The sequence below is a fragment of the Protopterus annectens genome, chromosome 6.part0, assembly GCF_019279795.1.
Source record: "Protopterus annectens isolate FY-2018-M chromosome 6.part0, PAN1.0, whole genome shotgun sequence".
Classification (NCBI taxonomy): domain Eukaryota; kingdom Metazoa; phylum Chordata; order Ceratodontiformes; family Protopteridae; genus Protopterus; species Protopterus annectens.
The window spans coordinates 172,678,321-172,706,163 of record NC_056737.1 but is presented as its reverse complement, the minus strand read 5'-3'; the positions used below and the strand labels follow the sequence as shown (position 1 = coordinate 172,706,163).

At 38.8% G+C, this 27,843-nt stretch overlaps 1 protein-coding gene across 1 annotated transcript in view; it reads left to right on the top strand.

The window, feature by feature from the left end:
- The first annotated feature begins 5,650 nt into the window (after positions 1 to 5,650).
- The window catches only part of LOC122803791 (extracellular calcium-sensing receptor-like), a 131,350-nt gene continuing 109,157 nt past the window's right edge, over positions 5,651 to 27,843 (top strand). Inside the window, exon 1 of the mRNA XM_044073478.1 lies at positions 5,651 to 6,466. Coding sequence (XP_043929413.1) covers positions 5,651 to 6,466 — 816 coding nt within the window. The remainder of the gene's footprint in view (positions 6,467 to 27,843) is intronic.

Here is a 27,843-nt window from a genome sequence, read left to right as displayed (position 1 = left end):
GAGTTACTGCATATCTGTAAGTCAAACTCCACTCATGAAACAAACACATGCAAGGCCTCAACCTGGTCTGTGACATTAACAGAACTTGTTGGCGGGATAGATTTCTGTCACAAAAACATTCCCATCTTTGGACTAGACTCCCTCTCCATGTCAAGCAGGGTACTACACTAGCCTTCTTTAAGATGAACCTGGTTGACTGGATGGGAAACAGAAAATATACCCCTGGGATTGATCCTACCTATGTCCTTGCTGGACAGAGAAAACAGGCGCTGACTTTGTAGGAACATGGGTGAAATTCTTGGCTAGGCTTATACGGGTTCCTGGGCCATAGGCTAGTGTCGTCCTATAAATCTATGAATCTATGAATTAAATAGCCATGTTCTAAGTGCAATAATGCATACCTGTGTGGCTGTTGGAGAGAAATAACAGACCTTCCTGGTATGTGGAGGGCATCCTTCTGCGGCTTTAGGCCTAGTATGGTTTCTCATTGTCCATGTAATACCCATTCTTTTGGATATTATTGCTTGTCTGTAAAGCAAACTTGTGAAGTTAGAAAAGAACATAAAAAGCTTACCTTTTTTCTTGATTTGGAAGGCAGTCCCAGTACTCTGTGCAGTAGATATTTATTAAGTAAATCACCCTTTCTCTGCAGCAGAAGATGTTCCATTTCTGTAGTTCATTCAAATCAAACTAGTATTACTTAAAGATTAATATCTGTTTATTTGCCTTTGTTACTCAGGCAAGTCTGACTGGGTAACAACCCACTTTCAGAGGAGTCCCAGGGGGAAATGCTCCAACAAAAACAATTTAGACATAAATATTAAGTGTGAGTAATAAAAGAGAAGCATAAACAATGTTGACATTTACAGAGATGGCAGACAATACAAAAAGCTAAATAGAGAGAAAAGTTGTGTAAAAGCAATGTGATTTGTAAATACGTTGGAAAATAATTTATATGGGAGAAATGAAATACAGCAACAATCTGGAAGGAAATTGTTTGCTGTCAGATTACTGGTAGATGCAACATAATCTACAGCTATACACAAAATTTGATATGGAAATGATACAAACAGTGGGTCCAAGGCGGATGATTAACCACCTTATTAGAGCATGTAGGGGGTCCAAACTATAGTGTTTCAAGGTAGGGTACAGGGAAGAGGAATTAACCTGGGGAGAGAGACTAATGGCAGTTTCAATATTCTTAAAGAAAAGATTTCAAGTAACATTTGAATAGCCTTGGTTAATTGAACCTTGCTATTTAGTTCCACAAGCTTCTTGATTTCAGATTCATTTGTGTATTTACAAATGAAACTGCTCATTAGTTGCAGTGATACAAACACTGTGTATATGAGAAAAGAAAATGTGCTATTCTAAAAGTAATTCTGTCACATTTCTTCTGAAAATCTTTGTCTGTGTAACGATGAGTCATCATTATTCTTCCAGCATTTTTTAAAAAATTGAAGTACAGCCTGCATTTAGATAATACTAATGTTCTACTATTCACAGTTTGCAGGACTGGATGTGTAGGAAGCCAATGAACTACAACACAGTAGGTTAACTTTCTTAATTCTTGATAAAGTGGGGCTACTTAAAGTTTGTGACTGTGCGTTCTTTGGTTTATATGAGTTTGTGTTAGAATGGAAGTCACGAAACTCCATTTTGGTTGAAAACAGTGTCAGTTAAGAAACTCATTGAAGAAGTAACATTCTGAATAAATGAAGGACTTAGAATCATCCAACAAACTATGATTTTCTTGTTAAAGGAATGGCTTAGAACACAATCTGTCTGGTGCAATCCTGAAGGAAAATATATAACTCACCAGAATAGCAGGTACAAGCAAGCAAAATCTGATGGTAATGCTACTCAATGCTAGAAGTCTAAATCTCAAAATCCACTCACTCGAGGCACTCCTTAAGATAGAGAACATCAACAACTGTGCAATGACAGACCTGGTTCAAGGCTCCAGAGAGCACCCATGGATTACCAGGCTATAATTCATACCACACCTTTCTGCCACCTAACGTGGACCGACACTAAAGGAGGAGGCATGTCCATATTCATTAAGGATATCCACACCTCCAGGTTAGTTGCTCAACATAATGCATCTGAAATTATTCAAGTACAGCTAACACTGGGCAAGACTACAATTCCGGATGTAGCTTGTTACAGATCCCCCGCCATACCCCAGGATGCCCACTCCACATTTCTTGATATATTGGACACCATTAAGGTACAGCCCAATACCCTAATAATGGGATATTTCAACTACCCCACCATCAGATGGGAAAACTACTCATGCACTAGCTCATTTGCTCAATGTTTTCTGGAATTTATAAATTCCAATGCCGTGGATCAGCTTGTCCATACCTCCACCCGAGGCAGCAATATCCTGGATCTGGTCATTACCAATATGGGTAACCGATGCTCCATGACAGTGGTCAACTCCTCTCTGGTCAGATCTGACCACAAGCTAATCACCCTAGACATCCATATCCCACCCCCCTCACCCCATTAAGGAAACCACCGTAAAAAACTTCTCCAAAGCCAAATTTATGCTTCTTAAGAAAGAAGTGGCAAACTTCACTACACCCATTCAGATGGGAAGCAGCGGTACAACTGCTGAATCCTATACAAATGGACTGTATAAGCACATACATGAGTGCATGGACCGTGCCATCCCCAACAGAACCAAGATGCTACCTTCCAAAAAAAAAAGCCAATCTGGTGGTCCCCTGCCATAAACAAACTCTACAACAGAAGGAAGAAGCTGTTGCAAAGAGTAAAAATCCCATAATTGCAGGAACTCCCTGGTCAGCCTCAGCAAGAAGTTGAGATCCCTCATAAAATCCTCCAAAGCTAGTTATGAAAATAAAATTGCCACTGATTCTAAAGACAACCACAAAGCATTCTACATCTATGTCAAGAATCTCAATGGCAACACGTAGATCTGCTCTGAGCTACAGCACAATGGCACTAGATATACAGAACCAACTGATACTGCCAACATCCTGGCTGATAGATTCAGTGCAAAATTTACCACTGCTTATCCCCCAAAGGGCCCATCTCTATACTGGAAGAACACAGCATCCATGTGACCAGACAACATCCCATGCTGCATCCTGCATGAACTACAGAACAAACTGGCATCCCACCTAAGTACCATGTTCAATCATAGCCTCACTTCAAGCTTTGTGCTTACTGAATGGCACACAGCATCGGTTATCCCATTCCATGAAGGAGGTGCCACCATGAACCCCTGGAACTACCGCCCCATTAGCCTGATGAGCCTGGTCTGCAAGGCCATGGAACGTGTCATCATGGAGCTTATAATCAAAGACATAGGTAACCTCCAAACTTTGGACCCCACTCAGTTTGGGTTTGTAAAAGGTAGATCATGTCTCCTAAACCTAATTGACTTCTTTGAGGCATTCACCAGAGCTGTGGATGAGGGTAAGGTGGTGCACACAGCCTATCTTGACCTCAACAAGGCATTCAACACCATCCCCCACTGTGTAATTATAGATAAACTCACTAGACTGGGCAGAAATCCCTGTGTCATAAGATGGGTGGCCAACTGACTCACTGACAGAACCCACACAGTGAAAGTAGCCGACTCCAAACCCGACTTCAGACCAGTGACAAGTGGAGTACCACAGGGTTCAGTCCTGGCTCCTCTCCTGTTTGGTATTTACTTCTCAGAAGTCCAGACTAATACAGTAGGTCTTTGGCTAATGAAGTTCACAGATGACTGCAAACTAGGAGCCATAATAGAATCGACTAATGATGTGGATATTCTACAAAGGGGCCTCACTGAGACTGATGCTTGGTGTCAAAGTCATGGCCTCAAGCTCAATGCCAAGAAGTGCATTAGCAGCCCCTTTGGGAAAAATACTGTACCCATGAACTACAACATAGGTGGTAACCTACTAAACACCAAAAGTGTGATAAGAAACCTTGGGACACAGATGGACAGTAGCCTCTCCTTTGATAATCACATTGCCACAGTAGTCAGGAAATCCTTCTATGTGGTACACCTCATCACAAAGGGGTTCTCCTCCAGAAAAAAAGAGGTCATTGTTCCTCTCTACTTATCCCTCATCAAATCCATTATAGAGTACATTTCCCCATTTGGCATGTACCTCGCAAGACACCTACAGCAGCTAGAAAGGCCACATAAATACCCCACTAAGAGGATTACTGGTCTCAAACATATACCATACACAGACCGTCTAAAAAAACTCCAGCTCTACTCCGTCGCATATCGCCTTCTCAGAGGTGACCTCTACCTAACATACAAAGCCATGTCAAACCCACATCTAATGGACATGCTACACTTAAAGAAACCCCAATCTCTCCAAGCCACATGCTCCAGGGACCTAAACCTTGTCAACACAATAAACAAAACCTGCTGGAGGGATAGATTCCTGTCCCAGAAACTTCCTATGCTCTGGAGCAAACTACCCATTATTGTCAAACAAAGCTCCTTATTGGCCCTCTTTAAGAAAAATCTTGACAGTTGGATTTGAAATAGAAAATTCACACTGGGGATCACTTCTGTGGCTCTGCTCAACAGGGGCACAGAAAAATAAATTCTTAGGTGGCGAATGTCGGGGGACTTTTTTGGCTAGGCTTATATAGGCCCTAGGGCTGATAGTCTAGTACCTACCTATGAACCTATGAACTCAGAATAATTGAGTATGAGAATCCTATCACAGCAATAGCAAACAGGATTAGCCTTGACAGTCTGGATTTTTCAAGTAAGTATCTCTAACCTGATATAAACAAGTGCTTTATTTTGCAGAATACTGGGCAAGTATGTTGCACTCTGAAGATTAAGAAGTCTTCTGAGTGGCAATACAAAAGGGGTAGCAGAGTCAGTCAGGAATACAGAAGGGTACTTTTTGATGTGTTAATCCTCATAAGCTGCCTGTACCCAGTTATAATGACTTTTTTATTGAACATCTCCAGGCTCATAATGGGTGCAATGCTCATACATTTCAACCTTTCCTCCAAGACATGGACACACCTCCATAAAGACAAAGCTCTGCCTTCCATCCTGAAGACACAGAGCTCTTGCTCAAACCACAGGTCATATGCCAGTCTTATCTGGGGTATTATACAGATGTGCTCACCATTATATAACTAACCCAAATAAATCAGAGAATGCTAGTATGATTTTCCAAAAATTACTGTCATTTAAAATATTGCACTCTTTCTGTAATACTGGAAAAATAATGCAAGTGGCATGCACAATTTGAACACAATATGTAAACTTAAAAGAAAATAAGTGGTCTGTCAGTTGTCATGGAGGATTAAAGCTATGAACTGTTAATTAACTGCTTCCTGAAACCCAGGTTTGATTCCCTTAGCTTTCATTTGTGTAGTGTGAGACTCTGAGCAAGTCATTTAACCAGGTAGTGGTCTGGAGCAAATGGAAAAATGGGCTAGACTCCTATATAGTCTCTGAAGATTGTATGCCTCAAAATTACCTATGAACTTATGGACCTAACAGAATGTTAATTAGCTGATAAACTGTGAAGTTGACATGATGAATATTCATCTCAGTGTGATAAAATCAGGTATATACTATAACTGTGTCCATATCTTACTGCTTTCCTTTCCTTCCCAGATCAGTTATTCAGCATCTATTATGGCGCTGAGTGACAAAAATGAATTTCCATCTTTTCTTCGAACAGTTCCCAGTGATTTTTTTCAGTCTGTTAACTTAGCCCGCCTGGTGTTACATTTTCGTTGGACTTGGGTTGGAATATTAACTGACAGCAGTGATTACGGTCAACAAGGAAGCCAGAAAGTAAAAGAAGAGCTTATCAAAGCTGGTGCCTGTATTGCATTCCATGAAAGAATTCCCACCTTATACTCTGAAGAGAAAATCCAATATATAAGTAAAACCATTAAGACTTCATCTTCAAATGTGATTATGACCTATGGCATAGATTACAATCTCTATCCAGTCATGGAAGTTAATGCAAAGAATAATGTGACAGGGAAAATATGGATTGCTAGTGATGCTTGGTCAAATTCTCCCATATTTCACAGGAAGGAATTATTAATAACTCTTCAAGGTACACTCGGTATCCAAACTCGGAGAGGATTTATGTCGGGATTTAAAGAATTTATTCAGAGTCTTACTCCTTTTACAGAACCAGACAATGTGTTTTTGAAAATATTCTGGGAATTGATTTTTGACTGCAAATTTCAGTTTTCTGAAATTAATGAAATCAGTAGAAATCAAATAAATGAGACGAAAAAGTGCACAGGTTATGAGAAGTTGAAAGACTCTGATCTTAACTTTTTTGAACTTGATGATTTGAGATATACTTATAACATCTATAACACCATCTATGCAATTGCCCATGCCTTCCACAATATGAATGCATGCAAACATGGACAAGGACCATTTTGTAATGCCACATGCACAGCAATTGGCACTTTTAAGCCATGGCAGGTAAATAAACGCATTCAACTTTTTTAAGTTGTATATAGTCATCACCTTAAACAACAAAGAGTATAATTGATCCAGAATTAATTAACTCAGGTTATAAAATTATTAAAAATTCAATCTTACTATCTGGCAGTGCTATTATACAATAGTATATTTCATTGCTTATATAACAGCATATTTCATTACAGATTGAATTGCGGCACCAATTTATTTTTTACTAAGACCTACATGGTATGTATATATAGAGCAATACTGTATCTTGAGGCTGTAGGATACTCTTTAGATTTGTAACACAATTTGTTGTGGTAATATCTGAACCATGCACACACATTCTTGTTTACCATTATGACAAGTCTCTGCTGATATTTTTTCCCCCTTCATAGGTACATGGTAATTCTAATCCTGCTCAAAGCTTTGCAATAAAACTTTATTTTGTTTTATTTAGCAACATTGGTTGAGGTTCAGTATCAGCCAGTGCAAATATTCAGCAATTGGCTCACAAACTTGTAAGGAATTCTGGAAGCAAAGATACTTCAAGAAGACATCAAATTTAAATAGTCTTTGTTACTCAAGACAGCAATAAAGTACACTTCTCTGTTTTGGACATTACAGCCTCTGCACAGTAACAGCTTCATCCGCCTTTTTGTTTTAGTAGTATTTATGCTGTGGTGCAGGATTAAGAATTGTGTTTGGCACATTTATGTCTATATATTAACTAGTCATTAAAATAATCATTAGAAAAAAATAGAGCTTTGCAAGGATTCATTAATAATTAAATATTTAACCATAATATTACATAAGATTGAATAGGGGCTTCAAAGCTATTTTGGGCTCATGACCATGTATGCCTTGCCAATAGTGTCCCTTGGGCTTTACCTCTTTTGTAAAGGAGAGACACACAAGTAAGTCCTGAGGAAATTTGAAAGTACCCATCAAATCACGGATCTATACTAGAAGACAGAAATGGCAGTTACGCGAATACTGAAACGTCAACATGGAAATAGCAAACCGAGAGAATATCAAATGCCCAAAACCACGAATTTCGAAATAGCGAATTGCCATACTTGGCCCTTATCCGGCATAGCTCCGTAACTTAAATGTGCGTTAGTCACTGACCTTAGGGTTAGGGTGCGGGTTAAGGTAAGTGCATGCACTTACCTTAACCCGCACCCTAACCCTAAGGTCAGTAAACACATACCTAACATAGTTGTCAACTTCTTAGCACAAAAATGTGGACAATGTCAAAAATAATGGGGGATAAAGCCCAAAAATAGGGGCACATTTTAAATATTGCTTTTATAAACTTATAAAGTTGCTAGAGTAAAAGGTCTTCTATTACCATACATTTCCTGAAGGATATGAAGTCCAAAACTCAAATACCTGTCATTATTTTGTTAATTCGATCCTCACTGATTTGCAAAAAAAAAAATCCAGAAAACTGCAAATTTTATGAGGAACAGACCAAAAATATGAGGTAAAAATCTAGACAATTGAGAGTTGTGATACCTAATTTTGGTGAAACCTCTCATGCCTGAAAGATGACAAAGGATCCATAATTTTTAATACATTTCTTATGATTCATCTTTCTATTGTCATTCTGAACTCCTAATTCAAGTTTGTAGGTCCCGCTCACATTTCAGGTTTACAATCTGAAACCCTTTGAACATTGCTTCCATCACCTCCCCTCATGTTGCAACAACAGTCTTAACAGTTATGATAAAACTCATTTCAATGGCATTGAAAGTTTTCAGGTATTTCTCCAATTTTCTTACTGCTTTCTCTGATGTTTTAGACTTTACCAAGAAGACTTGTGTGCCTCCAAAAGCAAGAAACATCAGATAGATTTCATTATTTGGTGCTTGCCTGTGCCTGTTAAAAGTTTTTAAAACAATAATTATTACAAAGGAAATTTGTATAGTGCATGAAATAATAACTAGTCAAATTTCTTAGTTCTCATCTCTGAGTAGTATCTTTGTGGCAGACATTGTACAAAATGTGATGCAGCAGTCAAAATACGAGAACCACTTACATAAAGAAGTAAAACATAATGCACCCTTAAATTTTCATAACAAATCTCAGAGACAAGTCCTCAAAGAAGCCAAGTGCCCCTGCTTTTGGGATATGGGCTAACATCTTTCTCATACACTAGTATTGACTTGCAATGCACCATAAAACTATGTCGTTATGTGTATTCACAGTGATTACTGTATATAGTGTATATATATAATACTTCAACCCTTTCAAAATTAATACTAAACTCCAACATTTTATAATCTAGAATCATTGCTTGTTCATTATGTGTACTTTAAACTCATACATATGTTATAATCTGTTTTGTTTACCCTTATTATGTTATGCTTAATACCCAGGTTGTGACTGAAAAGGGTCAATTGACCATCTCACTTACCTGGTAATGAAATGCATATTAAATAAATGATTTGCATAGCTATTAGGAAAGCATTATATTTTGAGAAAACGACAAATGTACAACATTAAGTAAAATTAGATTGGCATTGGCAGTCATGGATTTCTCAATTTCTTCATCCATTTGTTTTGCTTGACAGCTCATGTAACACATTGCTTTATCAGTTACAGAAAATATCACGGATATTGCATAACTGGAGCCAAACTCACAAGAGTTCAGTAGTTATTATATGTTATATCATCTCAAGAATTAGTGGAAACATTACATAAAATGTTTTTCATATCTATTACTGCTGCAGTAGCCTAAGCTATACGGGGGTCATATCCTGCACAGGATATAAGAGCTAACCACCTTCCATACACCCAAACATTTAACTGACTCAAGCTGAGCTGACTAAAAGACAGGTGTGAGAGGCAATCCCTTCATAGCTTTCCTGATGCTGAAGAGAATGCTCCTCTGTGGACTTTTAATGATTGTTTGACTTATGCCGTTCCATTTTTGGACAGATAAGTTCCCTTTAGGGGAATAAAAAACTTCTGCATTTTATTTCTGATGTTTAATGATTCCTTTCCTGTGTGGGGAAATTACCTTTTAAGCTAGGAATATGTGCTTTTATTAATTGTCATGTGACGTTGCTGTATTTTTAAACAGGAACCCCCGTTTGTGTGTTGTAGTTTAAAACATTCTAAAACCATTTTTTTTCTGTAGAGAAACTCGTTAACTTACTTTTTGGGGATGGTGAAGTTATGTTAATGCTTTTTGCTGAGTTTTTATAGAAAAGGGATTTTATACTATTGACATTTTACCGGCTTGTGCTGCTTAGTTGTCCCAGGGAAGAGAGGCTATTTCCTTTGACCATTGAACAAGGTACTGGTCCCATAGTTGGTCCTCCTTCCAGCCACAAAATGAAAAAAGTTAACTATACAGCCTTTGCCACCACAGCAGGCTAGTAATTTACCTCAGTCACAGGTGGGTGACTCTTCTTTGGTTAAAGCTGATTCCTCAGAAAACTAACCTATTTCCTTAGATCCCTCTGGTGTTGCCCATACAGCCACTATGACCTGGAGGTTAGTCACATCATGCACAGCTGTTAGGGTCCCCTTAGTAGGCAAGGGACAGCCAACCTTAGTCAGTGTTGGTAGAAGGAACAGGGAAGGTGTCCCTGATTAACCAGAATGTTCATAGGTTCATAGGTGTGTACTAGGCTAATGGCCCTGGAGCCTTTATAAGCCTAGCCCATAGGATTAACCTGGCATTGTGCCACCTGACCTTAGTTCCCAGTGCCTCTGTCGAGTAGAGCCACTAGAGTGATCTCCGGGGTGAATTTTCTATTTCCCATCCACTCATCAAGATTTCTGTTGAAGAGGGCCAGTGAGGTGCTCTGTTTGACATGTATGGGAAGTCTATTCCATAGCATGGGCAGTCTTTTGGTTACAAACCTGTCCCTCCAGCATGTTCTGTTGATTGTGGTAATGAGGTTGAGGTCTCTGGAGCATGTGGTGTAGAGGGACTGGGATTTCTTTAGATGTAGCATTTCTAACAGAGCTGGGTCAGACATGGTTTTGTAAGTCAAGCAGAGATCGCCTCTAAGTAGGCGATATGAGACAGAGAATAGTTGGAGTTTTTTGTGCCTCTCTATATAGGACAAGTGTTTAAGGCCTAGGATCATCTTTGTGAGGTAATTTTGTGGCCTCTCAAGTTGTTGCAGGTGTCTAGTGAGGTACATGCCAAATGGGGCATTGTACTCGATGACTGGCCTAATGAGGGAAGAGTAGAAGGAGACAATGACCTCTTTCTTCTTGGATGCAAAACCCTTAGTAATGAGATGTGCCACATAGAAGGACTTTCTGACCACAATGGCAATGTGGTGGTCAAAAGAGAGGTTGCTGTCAACCTGTGTTTCCAGATCTCTTATAACACCTTCTGGGTTCAGTGGACTATCATTGATGTGATAATTCATGGGAAATGTTTTTTCCCAAAGGGGATGATGACACATTTTTTGGCATTGAGCTTGAGGCCATGGTTCTGACACCAGTCGTTGATTTCAGTGAGGCCTTTCTGTAGGATAATGCTGTGCTACCGCCATGCATTTCACTGCCAAGTCTTGAATCCAGGACACTGTGCACTATCCATGGGGAAGCTGTTGCTGCCATTAAAAATTGTGTGTGTTTTTAATTTCCTGTTAGAAAGAAACAAAAAAACTAAACATATCTTCTCCTGCTCGAGTTTCACTGGATAGGAGTAACTTATTAAGTCTGTCTTAACGTCTTGATCAGTTTATTGACCCTTCTTATTTGTTGGTTTCTGGAAAAGAAAAGAGGATTTCCCTTTTCCTGAAGAGCTTCAAGAATTTGAATCTGGGGAGAAATGTGACAGGACAGTTACAGACTTTTCTCCTCAGAATTCTGATTCATACTCAGACGGTAGCACGTTATCTGAAATTCCCTGTCAAGATTCTCTATCTCTTATGCTATTTCCAGAATGTGCCACTGATTTCTGTGTGGGAATACTGAAGTTTCTCAGTCCCTGAAATACTATGTAATGTTACAAATGGAATTCCCAGCTTTACCTCCCATACATCCAGTGCTATCAGCACTGGAGAATGTTTGTCACAGCCTATGATTTCCCTGATAGCCAGTCTGCTGCACCTAGGAAAAAAGGCAGAATATACAAAATCCTCAATCTTTCTCCTCTCTATACACTCTTCCCAGAACTGACCCAGCATCTACAGCTTTAGTCCGTCATGTTGCTGCATAGCATTCTGTTAACTTTAATCCGTCACCTTGTGACAAAGATGGTAAAACAATTGAGACATTACAGGGAAAAAGGTGTATGCTTCTGCAACTTTAATTTTTAGAATTATGAATTGTCAGACTCTTATTTTAGTTTACTCTGACTAATTGTGAAAGTTTTGAAGAATACTTTATCTTCATTTCCTTCCTATGAGGAAAAATGTGGTCTGTGTAATTTAGTTTCTTCTATTTCTTAGGTCACTACTCATTGTTTAAAATGTGTTTATGACTCTGTACATACTACATCTAGGACTGTTGCCACTGTTACTGTGTTGAGGAGGTTTGCTTAGCTGCATTCTCAAAACCTCCCAGAATATGTAAAAATGAGATTTTAAATTCACCTTTGGATAGAAATTTAGTTTTTCACTCCTCTACTACAGGGATTATCAAACATCTAATGAAGGGGGAAAGCTATTGCAGGGAATCTGTCAGATTTTTCAGCCCTCCTTCTCTCTTTTTCCATGTGTTTACTGCTTCCTCATCCATTTTTTGCAAGAAGAAAAACAGTCTCAGCAAAATGCTGGTAAGTAGATGTTTTATACTATAAGGGTATGGAGGTTCCAAAAAGAAAGCAGGAACTACACAAAACGGAGGGCAACCTAAGTCAGAATGACTACATTAGGGTCTTTGCCCCCTCTTCTCACTCTAGCAGTCCCTTATCCCTTCCAGAAAGTCTGACTCAGGTTCTTTCTCTTTAGCAACTGATTGTTTGGACAAGTGGGTTCTAACTCTCTTTCAGCAGTGATACAGATGCCAGTAGAAATAAATAATTTCTTAATTTCTATGGAATATTTCCATATTCACCAGACCTTCCTGTCCTGCAGCCCATGCTTTCACAGGGGGTAGTAGAAACACTTCCTCCTTCCCACTGGGGAAGAGGTCTTTATTTAAGATTATTTCTGGGGCCAATGAAAGAAAATGCCTGGAGACCATTTCTAGACCTTTCTTTCTTAAACCAGTTTGTGATAATGCCCAAGTTCAAAATGTTGTCACTTCATAATCTCTTAGACCATCTTCTTTCTTTGAGTTTTTGGTGACCTTAAATTTAAAAGATGCATATCACATTCCTATACATTCAGACTTTAGACATTTTTAAGGCTTTGTGTGTCTGGGTTACATGATCACTTTTCTGTCTTACTCTTTGGGCTATCCACTGCTCCAAGAGTGTTAATAAAATGTCAAGCTTCAGTTACAGCACATTGCAGGCTACAGGGTATCCTGATTTTTCCATGTTTGGATTACTTGCTTATCTTTGCAGAGTCTTTTTCAAAGTGTCAGGAATTCCTCACTTGGGTGAGAGATGATTGATGTAGGCTGGGTTTCCAAGCGAACATTTAAAAGTCTTTTTTGGACTCTATCCCGCAGGATTGTGTTACTGGGATGAGTGATAGATACCACAATACGAAGAGCTTTTCTTGCACATGAGACACCTCTCGCCCCTGGGATTCCGGATACTGGCTAAGGCTCTTGCTGCCCCTATATTGCCATTTTTATGCAAGGTTCAAATGACAAACCCACCACCATAACAGATATAGGCAAACAAAAAACTGAGGTTAATGCTACTCAACGCTAGACGCCTAAACCTCAAAATGCAAACACTCGAGGCACTCCTTAAAATGGAGAACATTGATATCTGTGCAGTGACTGGAACCTGGTTCAAGGCTCCAGAGAGCACCCCTCCATTACCAGACTATAACTCATACCATACATTTTGACCATTTAACCTGGACCGGAACACCAATAGCAGAGGTGTGTCCATATTCATTAAGGGTATCCACACCTCCAGGCTAGTTGCCCAACATAATGCATCCGAAATTATCCAAGTGCAGCTAACTCTGGGCAAAACTGCAGTCCAAATTATAGCTTGCTACAGATCCTCTACCTTGCCCCAGGACTCCCACTCTTCTTTTCTTGATATACTGGAAAATATTAGGGTTCAACCAAACACCCTAATAATGGGTGATGTCAACTATCCCACCATTAACTGAGAAAACAACTCATGTACCAACTCCTTCACTCAATGCTTTCTAGAATTCATAAACTCCAATGCCCTGAATCAACTTATCCACACCCCCACCAGGGGCAACAATATCCTAGACCTAGTCATTACCAACATGAGTGACCAGTGTTGCACACTTGAGATCAACTCCTCATTGGTCAGATCCGACCATAAACTAATCACCATAGATATCCACATCCCGCCTCCACCCTCCATTAGGGAAACCACTGTAAAAAATTTCTCCAAAGCCAACTTCATGCTTCTTAAGACATAAGTGGCAAACTTTACAACACCCATGCAGATGGACAATACAGATATAACTGCAGAATCCTACACAAATGCACTCTATAAGCACTTACACAAGTGCATGGATCGTGCTATCCCTAACAGAACCAAGATGCTATCCCCCAAAAAATGGAAGACAATCTGGTGGTACTCGGCTATAAACAAACTCTACAACAGAAGGAAGAAACTGTTGCAGAAGAGGGTAAATTCCCATGAGTGGAGGAGCTCCCTGGTCAGCCTCAGTAAGAAGCCGAGATCCCACATAAAATCCTCCAAAGCTAGCTATGAAAACAAGATTGCCACTGATTCTAAGGACACCCACAAAGCATTCTATAGCTATGTCAAGAATCTCAATGGCAACACTCAGGTCTGCTCTAAGTTACAGTATAATGGCATGAGAATTACAGAACAAACTAATATCGTCAACATCCTGGCTTGTAGGTTCAGTGCTAAGTTTACCCCCTCTCACCCCCTAAAAGGCCCATATCTATACCAGAGGAATGTCCTGCAATCACAACTGTGCAGGTAAAAACTGCACTTTCTGAAGCCAAGAACACAGCTTCCATGGGACCGGGCAACATCCCAGGCTACGTTCTATATGAGCTTCAGAATGAACTGCCCCACCCACCTATGCACCATGTTCAATCATAGCCTCACATAGGCTTTGTACCCACTGGATGGTGCACAGCAGCAGTTATACTACTCCACAAAGGGGGAGCCAGCATGGACCCCGGGAACTATCACCCTATTAGCCTGACAAGCCTGGTCTGCAATGCCATGGAATGTGTCATCATGGAACTCATAAACAAAGACATGGTAACCTCCAAACTCTGGACCCCACCCAATTTGGGTTTGTGAAAAGCAGATCATGCATCCTGAACCTGATCAACTTCTTTGAAACTATGACCAAGCCTTAGACGAGGGTAAGGCAGTTCACACAGCCTATCTTGACCTCGCCAAGGCTTTTGACACCATCCCCCATTCTGAAATTATAGATAACCTCACTAAGCTGGGTATAACTCCATACGTCACAAGATGGGTTGCCAACTGGCTCACTGACAGAACCCACACTTTAAAAGTTGCAGACTCAAATCTGACTTCAAACCAGTGACAAGTGGAGTACTACAGGGTTCAGTCCTGGGTCCTTTCCTTTTGGTATCCACTTCTCCGAAGTAAGGGCTAACACAGAGGGCCTCTGACTGACGAAGTTCGCAGATGACTGCAAATTAGGTGCCATAGTTGAGTCCCCAAATGACATTGACATCCTACAGAAAGGCCTCACTGAGACAGATGCTTGGTGTCAGAGCCATGGCCTCAAGCTAAACACCAAATAATGCATTGTCATCCTCTTGGGTAAAAGCTCTGTACCCATGAACTACCACATAGGAGACAGCCCACTTAACGCCAAAGGTGTGATAAGATATCCTGGGGCTCAGGTGGACAGTAGTCTCCCCTTTGATAATCACATTGCCACAGTAGTCAGGAAATCCTTCTACATGGCACACCTCATCACAAAATGGTTCTCATCCAGGAAAAAAGAGGTCATTGTTCCCCTCTACTCGGCTCTCATTAGACCCATTATTGAGTGCAACTCCCCTTTTGGAATGTACCTCAGAGGACATTTGCAACAGCTGGAAAGGCCATAGATGTACCTCACAAAGAGGATTATGGGCCTCAAACAGATGCCCTACACTTACCATCTCAAAAAACTCCAGTTTTACTCCGTAGCATATCGCCTACTCCGAGGTGACCTCTGGCTAATATACATAGCTATGTCAAACCCAGAACTGTTGGACATGCTACACCTAAAGAAATCCCAATCCCTCCAGGATACACACTCCAGGGACCTAAACCTTATCACCAGAATGAATAGAACATGCTGGAGGGATAGATTCCTGTCCCACAGACTTCCCATACTCTGGAACTAGCTACTTATCTATGTCAAGCAGAGTTCCTCATTAGCACTCTTCAAGAAAAATCTTGATGAGTGGATGGGAAATAGGAAATTTACCCCTGGGATCATTTCTGTGACTCTACTCGACAGGGGCACCGGAAAATAATTTTCTTGGGTGGGGAAAGCCAGGGAACCTTGTTGGCTAGACTTACTTAGGCCCTTGGGCCAATAGCCTAGTACCTACCTATGAACCTATATTTAGTTCCAATGGTTTTCCATTCAGAATTCAGACACAGCGAGGAAATATCTCAGGCTTTTGGGTCACATGGCATCTATAATTTCATGATACCTCTGGTAAGACTCCATATAAGATGCAATAGTATCTGTAGTCTCTCTGGTCTCTATACCAACACCCATTATCTTTCCAGATTCCAGTCCTGGGATGTGTGAGTAGACAAATGATTTGGTCCATAGAACCACTTATAGTTGGTACAGAAAATGCCACTGTGAAGTGGGGGGTACAGGTCTTTACCCCAGTGCAGACTAGTCATATTAGAATGTGATGTAGATTTACAGCACACAACTAACCAGAATTTTTCTGGACTGTCCAGAATTAAGGGATACTGTCCAGAAAACAGAAAGGACAGCATATTGTCCAGATAAAAATACCAGGAGATTAAAGATTCATTTTAATTTAAAAAAAAAATCTTTTGTATTCCTTTTTTTTTTTTTTTTTTTTTTTTTTTTTTTTTTTTTTTTTGAGTGTTCTTCTTTACTTCTTTAGGAACACCCTTTGCATCTGGTCGCACACAGACACAGAAGACGAAAACAGTATTTTGTTTCTGTGTGACTGATTGTTTACGTCTGTTTTCCATGCAGGTAGAATTTGAATTCTTGAAGACATTTGAACTGTGCAGTGGACCATGAACAGACATGTTTCAAATGTGATTCAGGTACTTATGAAATGTTGCAGTTTTACCTATTTGTTCCACAGTCTGCATATATAGAGGAAGCAGAATTTGGAATTCATTGCTAGCTATACATTAATATTTCAAAATACTGTTATTGGATGTCAGGTAGCTCTGTTGCTGGCTAAAGTTGCAAGTAATAACGATACAAGGTCCAAAGGACTCCATGAATATTAAATGCATTTTGAAACAGAAGGCTACTAAAATTATGATACTGTTTTTATTTATGATGCTCTCTTACCTATGTTTTCACTAAGTTATTAAGTAGAATATTTTTGTTGCACTTAATTATGCATTTCAGTATTATTGGTGGGGACATAATCATTTAATGTGATCAAAGAAGTCTTTTAAATGTTTCTTTTTCTGTATGAATTAATTTCTGGTGACAGATGTCGTCACAGACTTCTGACAAATATTATTAACTGGTGCTATACAAATGTAATGTATCCAAAAGTGCAAGTGTGACAATCCTGAGGATGCTGTAGTACTAATCAAATTGAGTTGTGTGAAATACTGACAGACAATTTAAGCACACCCCTCTCTCTATAAAGATGATGGATGCCAAACCCAGTATGCAGTGGGATAATATCAGAAGATCATATGATCACTGTGCACATTCATGTATCTGATTTTATGATTCCTTATAAACCTTAGAGTACCACATACACATGATACTGCATATGTATATACATATATATATATATATATATATATATATATATATATATACACATAGATACATGCATACTGAATTCAACAAACTTGTTGTTTGTTCAACAAACACATGAGGTGTGGTTTAATGCCAATTGTATGGATAGCCATGCAGTAGAAATGTTGATATTGTGTAATGTTAAGATAGGTAAGTGAGGATGGAGGGGCGAGAGTGTTTATGCATGTGTATGTGAGGTAGGTTTAGGATCGGGGATGAGTAAAATATAGCTATTATATATCTGTGTATGAGTTTGTGTATTTTAGGGTTAGCGTCAAGGTTAGGTTAGGGGATAAGATACAGTATTGTCTGTGTGTCCAAGTGTGTCTTGTGTAGTGGCAGTGTTATGAAGGTACAGTATATGGTTAAGGCTGAGGAAAGAGGCAGCATTATAGGGTTAGCACCTATTACTGGCCAGATGCATTTTCTTTGAATGTAGGTTTTCCATGCTGTTTCAGTGAATGCGAGTTTCAAAGGCAGAAATATTTTAATCCTAAGTCTATTTTCATTGTGAAATTGTATTACTTTATTTAGCAGATGTCTATCAGTGTTTGTGCTATACAATTTAAAATAAAAGTTTTAAATGATGCCCAAATATCTGTAATCTTTGTAGAAGTAAAGCAGAAAACATTATGCTCACTGGGAGTTTTGAACATTGTTTATGGTAACTGGGAAGAATTGGAGAAATAGCCAAGTAATGGGACACTGGAATGGCTGTAAGGGAGGGGACATGGGGTACTAAAATTACATGCATTTTGCTTTCAAGTACATGTCCAGAATTTTTGTCATGAAAAGTTGGCAACTCTAGTAGGAAATTGGGTCACTAATAGAACCCACCTAATCAAAATAGGGGAAGACACTTCAAGCAGTCGACCCGTAACAAGCTGCATACCCCAGGGATCAGTCTTGGGGCCTCTGTTATTTGGAATATTCTTCTCTGAGATACAGGCCAAAACCAGTGGACTATGGCTGACCAAGTTTGCAGATGTCTGCAAGCTGGGTGCAGTCATCAGTTCCCCAAGTGATGTGGACGTCCTCCAAGAGGGTCTCACCCAAACAAATGACTGGTACGAGAAACATGGCCTCAAGCTGAATGCCAAAAAATGCATCATCATCATCCCCTTTGCAGAGAATGACATCCCCACATATTATCACATTAATAATAATGTCCTAAGTACACAATGAGTATTGAGGGATTTGGGTACCCAGCTTGATAGCAACATGACTTTTGACCACCATTTTGCTTCCGTTGTATGGAAAGCTTTTTACATGACCCACCTCATATGTAAGGGTATCTTATCCAGGGACAAAGAGGTCATAACATTCCTGGATACTTCCCTTATAAGGCCAATTATTGAGGACAATGTCCCTTTGGCATGTACCTCGCAAAGCATATGCAGCAGCTGGAAAGACCACAGAGGTTCCTCACCAGGAGAATGCAGGGCCTCAAACACCTATTCTACACAGATAAGTTAAAAGCCCTATCCCTCTACTCAGTTTCATATAGACTCCTCAGGGGTGACCTCTGTTTGGCATATAAAGTGATCTCAGACTTCATCTTGATGGGACTGCTACATATCCACAAGTCAAGCTCCATTCAAGCAATCTGTATGGGCGACCTTAACCTGGTATGTGATATCAAAAGGACTTGTTGGTGGGATAGTTTTGTGTCCCAGAAACTCCCACATCTGTGGAATAGACTCCACCTCCATGTCAAGCAGAGTACCTCATTATGTCTTTTTAAGCGCAACCTGGATAACTGGATGGGAAACAGAAAATACACCCTTGGGATTTCACCTGTGTCCCTGCTGGACAGGGGCTTTGGGTGCTGACCTGTCTAAACATGGGCTATACTCTTGCTTAGGCTTATAAGGGGCTCAGGGCCAATAGCTTATTAACCTCCTATGATCCTATGAACAATGAGAAGTACACCTTTTATTAGTACTAAGAAGGGAACTTTTCCATGCAAGCACTGTAAAGACTGCTTGTATATTGACAGCAGCAATATTTTTATACATCTGACGACTGGAAGATCTTGTGGCCACATAGGCTGTGCATCTTGTACCAATAAGTATGTAGTCTATGTTTTTAAATGTACCTATTGCCCTTCATTTTATGTTGGTAAAACCAACAGAATGCTGAAAGAATGTATCCTTCAACATTTGAGTGATATTAGGAGGGAGATGAAACACAATGCATTATCTGAACATGTACAAAATTTTAGGAATCATGGCTTTCATTTTATGATGATGGATGTCTGGCATGTTAATCCTAGAGTTGGAGATTTGATGAATAATATGGCAGTTTCTGAAGTAAGTTGATAGCCAAGTTTAGAGCTGACAGAGAACCAAGCTTGAACATTGTGATACCTTTAAAACTGATCCTTAAATGGCATTAAGCTGCACTGAGGTCTGACTGGAAGTTAATGGAGGAAATGTTTCGTTCCTGCTTTCTGATAGGACAAATGGTGTTTTATAAGTTCTGGGATGTGATTATGTGATTATGTAACTGTATCTGAAGAAGGAATTATTTTCCAAAAGAGCTTATCCTGTTGTGCACTTTTACCCATTTTATTGCTGTTTGTGAGAATTAAATTATAAGCTTTTATGCGAGTTGCCGTGGTGGTCTGGCTGCTTGCTTATATTTAATTTTGGACTTTTATTTCTGTGGCTGGTCCCTTGCTACCTCTCATTTTGCTTTTTGCCCAGGATTGCATCTAGTCAGAGTGGTTTAAAGGAAGGAAATTTGTTGAAGTAAATGGGAGCCACAGTCAAATTAGCCATGTTCTTTGTGTTGACCCTTGTTTTCCTTAATGTTGAAAGTGTGTTTATTATTTGGTTGCAAACAAATTGGAGAGCATGAACTCTATCAATTTAATGTTTATATTTTAAATATTAATGCATTTTTAATTTAGCTTGTTTTTTGCAGCATGCAGGTGTGAAATGCACTGTTTGGACTACAAATGTTTGTCTAGCACTTAATGCAGATGAATAAGGCTATGAGCTGTTAGAGCTGTTTCCTGTAGTACATCGATTGATTCCGTCAGCCTTCATTTGTTTATTTAATTCTGCCAAGTTACTTCACTAGACAGTACTACTGGGCTGCTCATGAAAAGGGATACTTGTACCCAATAGGCTCTCCCAGGGTGCCAGCAAATTTTTTATACATCTGTCTTTTGAATTCCTGTACCCTTCACATAGACACTAATTAGTACTTCACTATAAGCTATTTCAGTATGAATCCCAGCACATCTCTTATAGTTTAACAGGGTGCCAGATGTATTTTCATTAAATGTGAGTTTCAGGAGATTGATATTTTGTGTGTTTTCTGTAAAATCTGAAATAAAAGCTTTAAACAAAATCTACATCTCAGTAACAATTGTAAAAGTAAAGAAGGAAATAGTATGTGCACTGTCAGGTTTAACAGTGTTTTTGGCAAGTGGGAGAACAATTAATAGGATACTGATATGGCTAGTGGGTATCTGATTCATTTTCCTGTAAGGGGCCCCATGTGTTCACGATCAACCTCTGTTAATACTAAAGGTGTATGCTGCAAAACTGCAGCACTATTAGCTATTCAAGTAGGACATAACTGCACTTAGTAATGTCAGAGAGGATAGCTATTCTTGATGACTGAGAAGACATAGGTATGTCAAACAATGAGATGTAGGTGTCCTACAAGCATGTACCCCCTCCCAAAAAAAAAGGATTTGTATGACTTGTGGGTTGTTGAACAAAAAGTGCTACAGCATTTATATTGGCGGTTATTGTTTTCCTTTATTCATTGCACTAAAAAATGAATTAATTTAATTAATTCATCAATAGGCCTGGATTGTGTAATATAGTCTAAACGTGCAGCATTTTAGTAGTGAAAACATGTTGCATTTTAGTATATATTTTCAAAGTACATTCTTTACAGCTCCCAGCAACTTCAAAGGTGTTGACATTTGGTCAGCTCATATAGCCTGCATTATTTGGAATGATCGGAATTGTCTGATCTTCAGGATCCATTATGTAGTCATTGCTGCATATTACTGTGGTACAGTTTTCTCTACAAAACTGGAGTGTATGATTTCTGCATTAAGTTAAAAACTATTAGTTTGGCAGTTAGCAGAGAAGACTAAAGCTCCAAATTGTTAATGTGACATAGTGGGTAAGTTAAGGTGGAAAGTTACAAACCCTGCACCCTTGTCACAGGCAGCAGCCCATTGAGCAAGTGACTTAGCCAGACAGTGCTTTGGAGGAACTGTGCATTTGGGATAAGCTCCTTTATAGTCTCCAACTCTGCATACCTAGTAACTATGAACCTTTTGTTATTGCCAGCCATTCTATATTGCATAACCATTCTACATAGTTCAGGAAATGTGGCAATAGTATGACCTGCACATGATTTTTTTTTAATGCAACATAAGCAATTTATTCTTCAAGTGCAGCAGGCATTATATTTACAGATGAAGCACTGAATGCATAGTTGTTTGCCAGTGGCAATTCTGTATTAGTAGTAGTTCTCTTTAATGTGGAATTATTCAAATGATGTTTCCTTCTGCAGAGATTGTGTATATTGAATTAGCACATGTTATCAGGTGGTTAATATTTCTCATGGTCTCATAAATATTCTTCTATTTAAACTGCACTACACATTGCTGGATCTTATGAGATGATGTTAGTAATCTTTACATAGTTTCAAGTAGTTCATTTAAAGCTACTAGTAAAGTACATGTAATTTATTAAGAACAAGGGGTGTAGACAGTCAAGAAAGTGACTATAACTGCTAGTTGGGGTGGTGGATGTCTGTGGATGAAAGTACCTTATGCTGTTATCATCTGGTCATTTGGCTTTGCAGGACTGATGTGCATGAGTGTGTGTGAATTAGATGGGAATACTTTGTCTATTACATGTTTGTGTGAAACAAATTTGTAATATGTGAATCTGGTTATTATTATTGTTGTTATTATTATTATTTTGGACAAATACATCTGTAAAGGATGCAGTCTACAATGTAACTATACTGGGTTTGAAGAGTATCTGTTGCTAAAAATGACTGACATTGCTGAGCTGATAAAGTTAAGTCATTAGTCTGTCTCTGGAAGACTAGTATACATTTCTGTAAAGTAAATCAGAATACTTTATGATGGCCATATTCATCACAATCAGATATCTGATATGTACACAGTCAATACAATGGCTATAATGTTGAGTAAAGATACTAATAGATTATAATGACAACAATGTGAGTAGCCTGTTATTGTTGAAATGTTCTGAAATGGCTACTTTTGTCATTAATGGTTCATACCTTTAGTTTCACCGCTTACTGGAAAAATGTCAAAAACACCTCATTTAAATGTTTTTTGCCAAATGTTGCTCTATTAAACAGGAATCATAATTTAAAACAAACAAAATGTAATTTAAATAATCAGAAAGGTGAGTTAAAGAACCCATGCTTTTATGGGTGGTTCTAAAAAAGTGTGCAGGGGGCCCATGATTTAAAAAAACAGCCCAGGGCCCAAAGTACACAATCTACTACTCTGCATTTTCATTGATTGTGAGTTTCAAGGGAAGATAAGCTTACTGTTACTCATGTCAAATCTGTTTTCAATATGAGACTAATTTGTTTTGCCTTGTTTTTTAACAAATGGCAATCGATGTTTGTGCAATAAAATCTGAAATAAAAGTTTTAAGTTAAAATTAAATGCAAATCTCTGTAATCACTGTCAAAGTAAAGAAGAAAATAGTATATAGACAGACAAGTCTGAACAGTGTTTATGGTAACTGTGAAGAGACAGCCAAGTAATGGAACATGGGATTAATGGATCCCTAACATTTGAATGCTCATTTCAAAGAATGAGCAATAACTGAAAGTCCATTAAGCTGAATGAGCATTTAGATGAAAGTCTATTTCACTGAATATTCATAAATGCACATAATTCTGTAATAAAGAAGCAGAAATATGCAGAGGTATATGAAGAGACTTTACCTGGTGGTTGGATCAATGATCACTGCATGTCCATGTTTATTTGTGCACTGCCAGTGGTTCCCTGTGTAAGGTAATATAACATTGTAACTGTTGTATGACCCTGAAGTTACTATATTTATGTAAGAGGGAGTTGGGTGCAGTGTATTCTTTATGTAGAGTGTGGGGGGGAGGGGTTTTGTCTCCGCAAAACTGCTTTTTCTGGAAAATGTTTTCCTTGGCTGAGTTTGGTCTATGATCAACCATTACGATTCATTGATTTGTCTCTAAGCAAAATGGAGATTCAGCAAGTTGTCCTAAGTTCATTTTAACATAAACTCAAGATGTCAAATAACTGTTTACTATACTTTGCATTAAAGAAACCAAAATATTTTTTTATAAATGTACATGAATATCCCTTTTCAGGTGGTGGCCAGGAGTACTGTCTGGTTAAATGACTTATTCAAAGTCACAAAGTTCACAAATGGAAATGAAAGGCATCAAACCAAGTCATATACGATTAAGGTCATTAACAACTGGTAGCGTTAACCCTCTGAGGTGAACTGCTAATACTCCGTAGATTAGCCACCTTGAGTCGACCTACAATAGCTTCAAAAACTGCTTAAATAGTTTTGAAACAATTAAGTACTTTTAATGCAAGTATTATAAATCATAACAAAATATATATACAATCTCTTTCATGTACTTCCAGGCCTTCCAGGCTTTGTTTTGTGCTTCATACAAGTCAACTGCATCCTGCCTGACATTATCAGATCAGGGCAAAGTGAGTAATTTTAAAAGGAATGGAGTACCCCGAGTCCCAGGTTATATTAGCTCAAAAACTGAGCCACCTCTTCCTGTCAAAATCCTGATCTCCCCAAGAAATGACTGACTCTTGATTCTTCCTTAAGTTTCAATCACTTGCTGAGAGAGGGAGGGGAAGTGAGAGCATGACTAACACAATCGGTTATCATCCTTCCTTTATTAGCTGTGTGAAGGCTGCCAGCCTAGCTAGATAGAATTTTGTAAATAATTATATGACATTGTAAATATTAATGTAATCCACAGGCTTGTTCTACAAATGTAAAGAGAACTATGAGCTTTAAAATGTAACCACAGTGCACTCTGTTGGAAGAAAGCTGATAAGTCAAGCATTGTATGACTGTTTGATCTCAAGCTCGGAAACAGGATGTCTGGACTAAGGAATTCGTTCCATTGTCATAGGGCAAGAGTTAATTACTAGATTTTACATGTAAAATGTTTTTATTGCTCTGGCCTCCTGCAGGTGCAAATTATAGAAAGAAATGTAAATGTTGAGTTTCTGTTAGCCTGGAAAACAAAATCAGAACTGTTAAGAATGATGTAATCTGAAATGACTGAACAGTACTGTTATCAATTTAAGACTTTCTCAGAGGGAAAAAGAGAGCATTTTGGATTTTGTCTGAACCTGAACACATCAACTCACCTGCTCTCTGTCTTTGCTCTGTAAGTAAGATATTTATTTAGAACAGTGACTTCTCTTAGAGATAGATAGAAATAGCCAGATTAGTCTAGCTGTTTTCTATATTTGTCAACCTATTCTACAGTATTATTTTAAAGCATTTCCCTATGATTTCTGAACTCTGCAATGCCATTGTGTTGAAGTAATAAGATTTGTCTTGTATTTTTAGTATTTATTATTAAATATTTTTAAATCTTTCAACTGTGGCTGTTTTGTGTAGAGATAATTTAAGCTCTTAAAGTACATTGCATGTATTCAGTGATACTGTCCAAGCCACTCCAATAATCTTGCTGTTCGGCACACTTATTATTTGGATAACAGTAATATTACACACTGAAATTGGACACCCTTTAGGAAGGGCCTTATTAGTAGCTGATAAGAGTAGCCGGTGGCAGTGATTACTACCTTATAGCCTGGCAGGAGGGGGCATAGCTGGAGAAACTGTGCCAGTCTTCCCCAAGGAGTGTCTGTTATAAATCAAATCTTAAAGTGTGTGTGTGTGTGTGTGTGTGTGTGTGTGTGTGTGTGCATGTGTGTGTGTGTGTGTGTGTGTGTGTGTGTGTGTGTGTGTGTGTGTGTGTGTGTGTGTGTGTGTGTGTGTGTGTGTATGTGTGTGTATATGTGTGTATGTGTGTGTCACTTAGGACATGAAGCACTGGTTGGACAGGGAGGGTAATGGAGGTTTTGGCTTGACTACTCATCTGGGATCTGAACCCTATAGCTGTGCAAGTGGGGAGGCTTATTGGGGATCTGGAGAGAAAGGGAGAAACCTGCCCCAGACTAACTGTAATCTCTGTGTGTTCTTAAGGGAAATTGTACTTTACTGTGTGCATACTTGTTATCCTTCCAAATGTGCACGCCCCTCACTGGTGCTAGTGGTGAGGATTGAGGCTCCTTGATTACTGGGCCAGTGCACGGGCATCACAAGCTGTTCTACTTCAAAATGTTGCTTATACCAGCTGTTGGCTGAAATTTTTAAATCAATGACTCATTCACATGGAGTTTACTTCACCAGTGAACATAAGAACTCTTCAGCTGGAGGATTCTAGAAAGCTGCCGGTCCTTGTGTCATTCATTAATACCAGAGTATTACATATTACATGGGGAATGTATTTTTCCATGAGGCACAGTCAACAGACTATTCAATGGAAATGTAGCACCTTCATCTGAAGCTGTGTGACCTCACTGCATATTGTATTAAGAAAAGAAGTGCATTGGACTTTCACCTTAAACCCACATGAAAAAACAATTAAAATATTAAACCAACAAATTTACATATAAACTATCTCATTACTTGACTGCTAAATGAAGAAATGTTCTAATTTGTAGGCTGCAGTACTATCTGCCCATTCTCACATCAAATTCTCCTCATAATGTAGCTATCCAAGCAACATAAAACAAATACTGCAATTTATCCATCTTCTAATAGAAAACATCAGTGTTTATCCACAAAGGCAATTGAAAGCCACAATGTTCAAATCACTCCATTTCCTCTGGCCTGCGCATATGTTCTTCAGTTGTGTTTATCCTCAAGTTAGCTCCCTCTCATTTGAAATTCTTTCTGAAAGTTTCCAACAGTTGTAAATGTTTCCTAGGCTAGCACCCGTCACTTCCCAAAGTTGGATAAGACTATGTATGACAGTAGGTAGCCTGGTATTGTGCATTCCTGCACACAAACAGTATCTAGTAGGTACCAAATGAATGCTTGAAAGTTGTTTTCTTGATTTTGACATTGTGAAAAAAGTATATAATGCTACCCAGGGTCAGTTTGGGTGAGTAGGTCTCAGTCCCTGTTTGTTAGGTAGTGAGGAGAAAGCATAAAAACAAGGTTAACTTGCATGTGGTTTGGTAGGTTATCTTGTTCTTAGTCATTTCAGTTAATGCTTCTTGGGGTGGATTTGGGTCTTAATTCTTCTAGATTTCCAGGGGTAATTCACTGTCAACATCTGTTTTCTAGCAGTCCTGGAAGTCTGGGTTCGCCGGGGTTATAGCTGTGGAACTCTGCTCTAGAGAAAGGTGGTCATCAGGTATATCTCATCTTCAAGAAGGATTCAAAATCACTTCTTTTGAATCAAAGAAAACTTTATTTAACAGATGAGCACTACTTAGAAGACTGAGTGAAATGCTCCAGTAATTTATTGCTTAGAATGTGGGCTGCACTTGTTGTCAACTCCCATTACATTATGGTGGGCTGGATTTTCCAAATTTGGAGCCAACCATGATGTCTTGGTGAATTTGTTTAATTGAAGACTAGGGGTAGGTTTCAGATACAGCATTTTGTATTGTAAAACATTCACTGTTTTATAAATTCCATAATTAAACACTCCTTAAGTATGAAGGTGCATTAAATCTAGTGTAATTTAATTAATAGTGCTTGTCATGAGATCCTGCTGTATGTTTGCTCCCTTAGGCAATGACCAACAAATAGTTATTATACACTTCAACATGTTAAATTCTTTCAACTTAAAAAAATAATGCCTCTTCCAAGAAAAAATCATGCCCAGAGTGAGTTCCTAGTGTGGTTACCGTGCTCATTCCTTGAATGTCCATTTTACTTTACCCCTTTTTTAAATTTCTGCAAGTCTTTTTGGTTTCTAATGCCATGACGGGAATGGACCCCATTCTTAAGTCAAAGTGTGATTAAGGTCTATGAAATTAGTATTGTTTCAATCTTTGATGTCAGCCAGAAGTACTCTTCACAGCACCCACATTGTGCACAGTAATGACTCCTTCTGCAATTTGTATGGGGTTACATGGATTGGTAATATATCTAAATACAATTGTAGATTCTTTTTTATAAGATCTGTTGCTCCTTCTACCATTGGAACTGTCTGGGTATCTTTCTTCCACATTGCTCT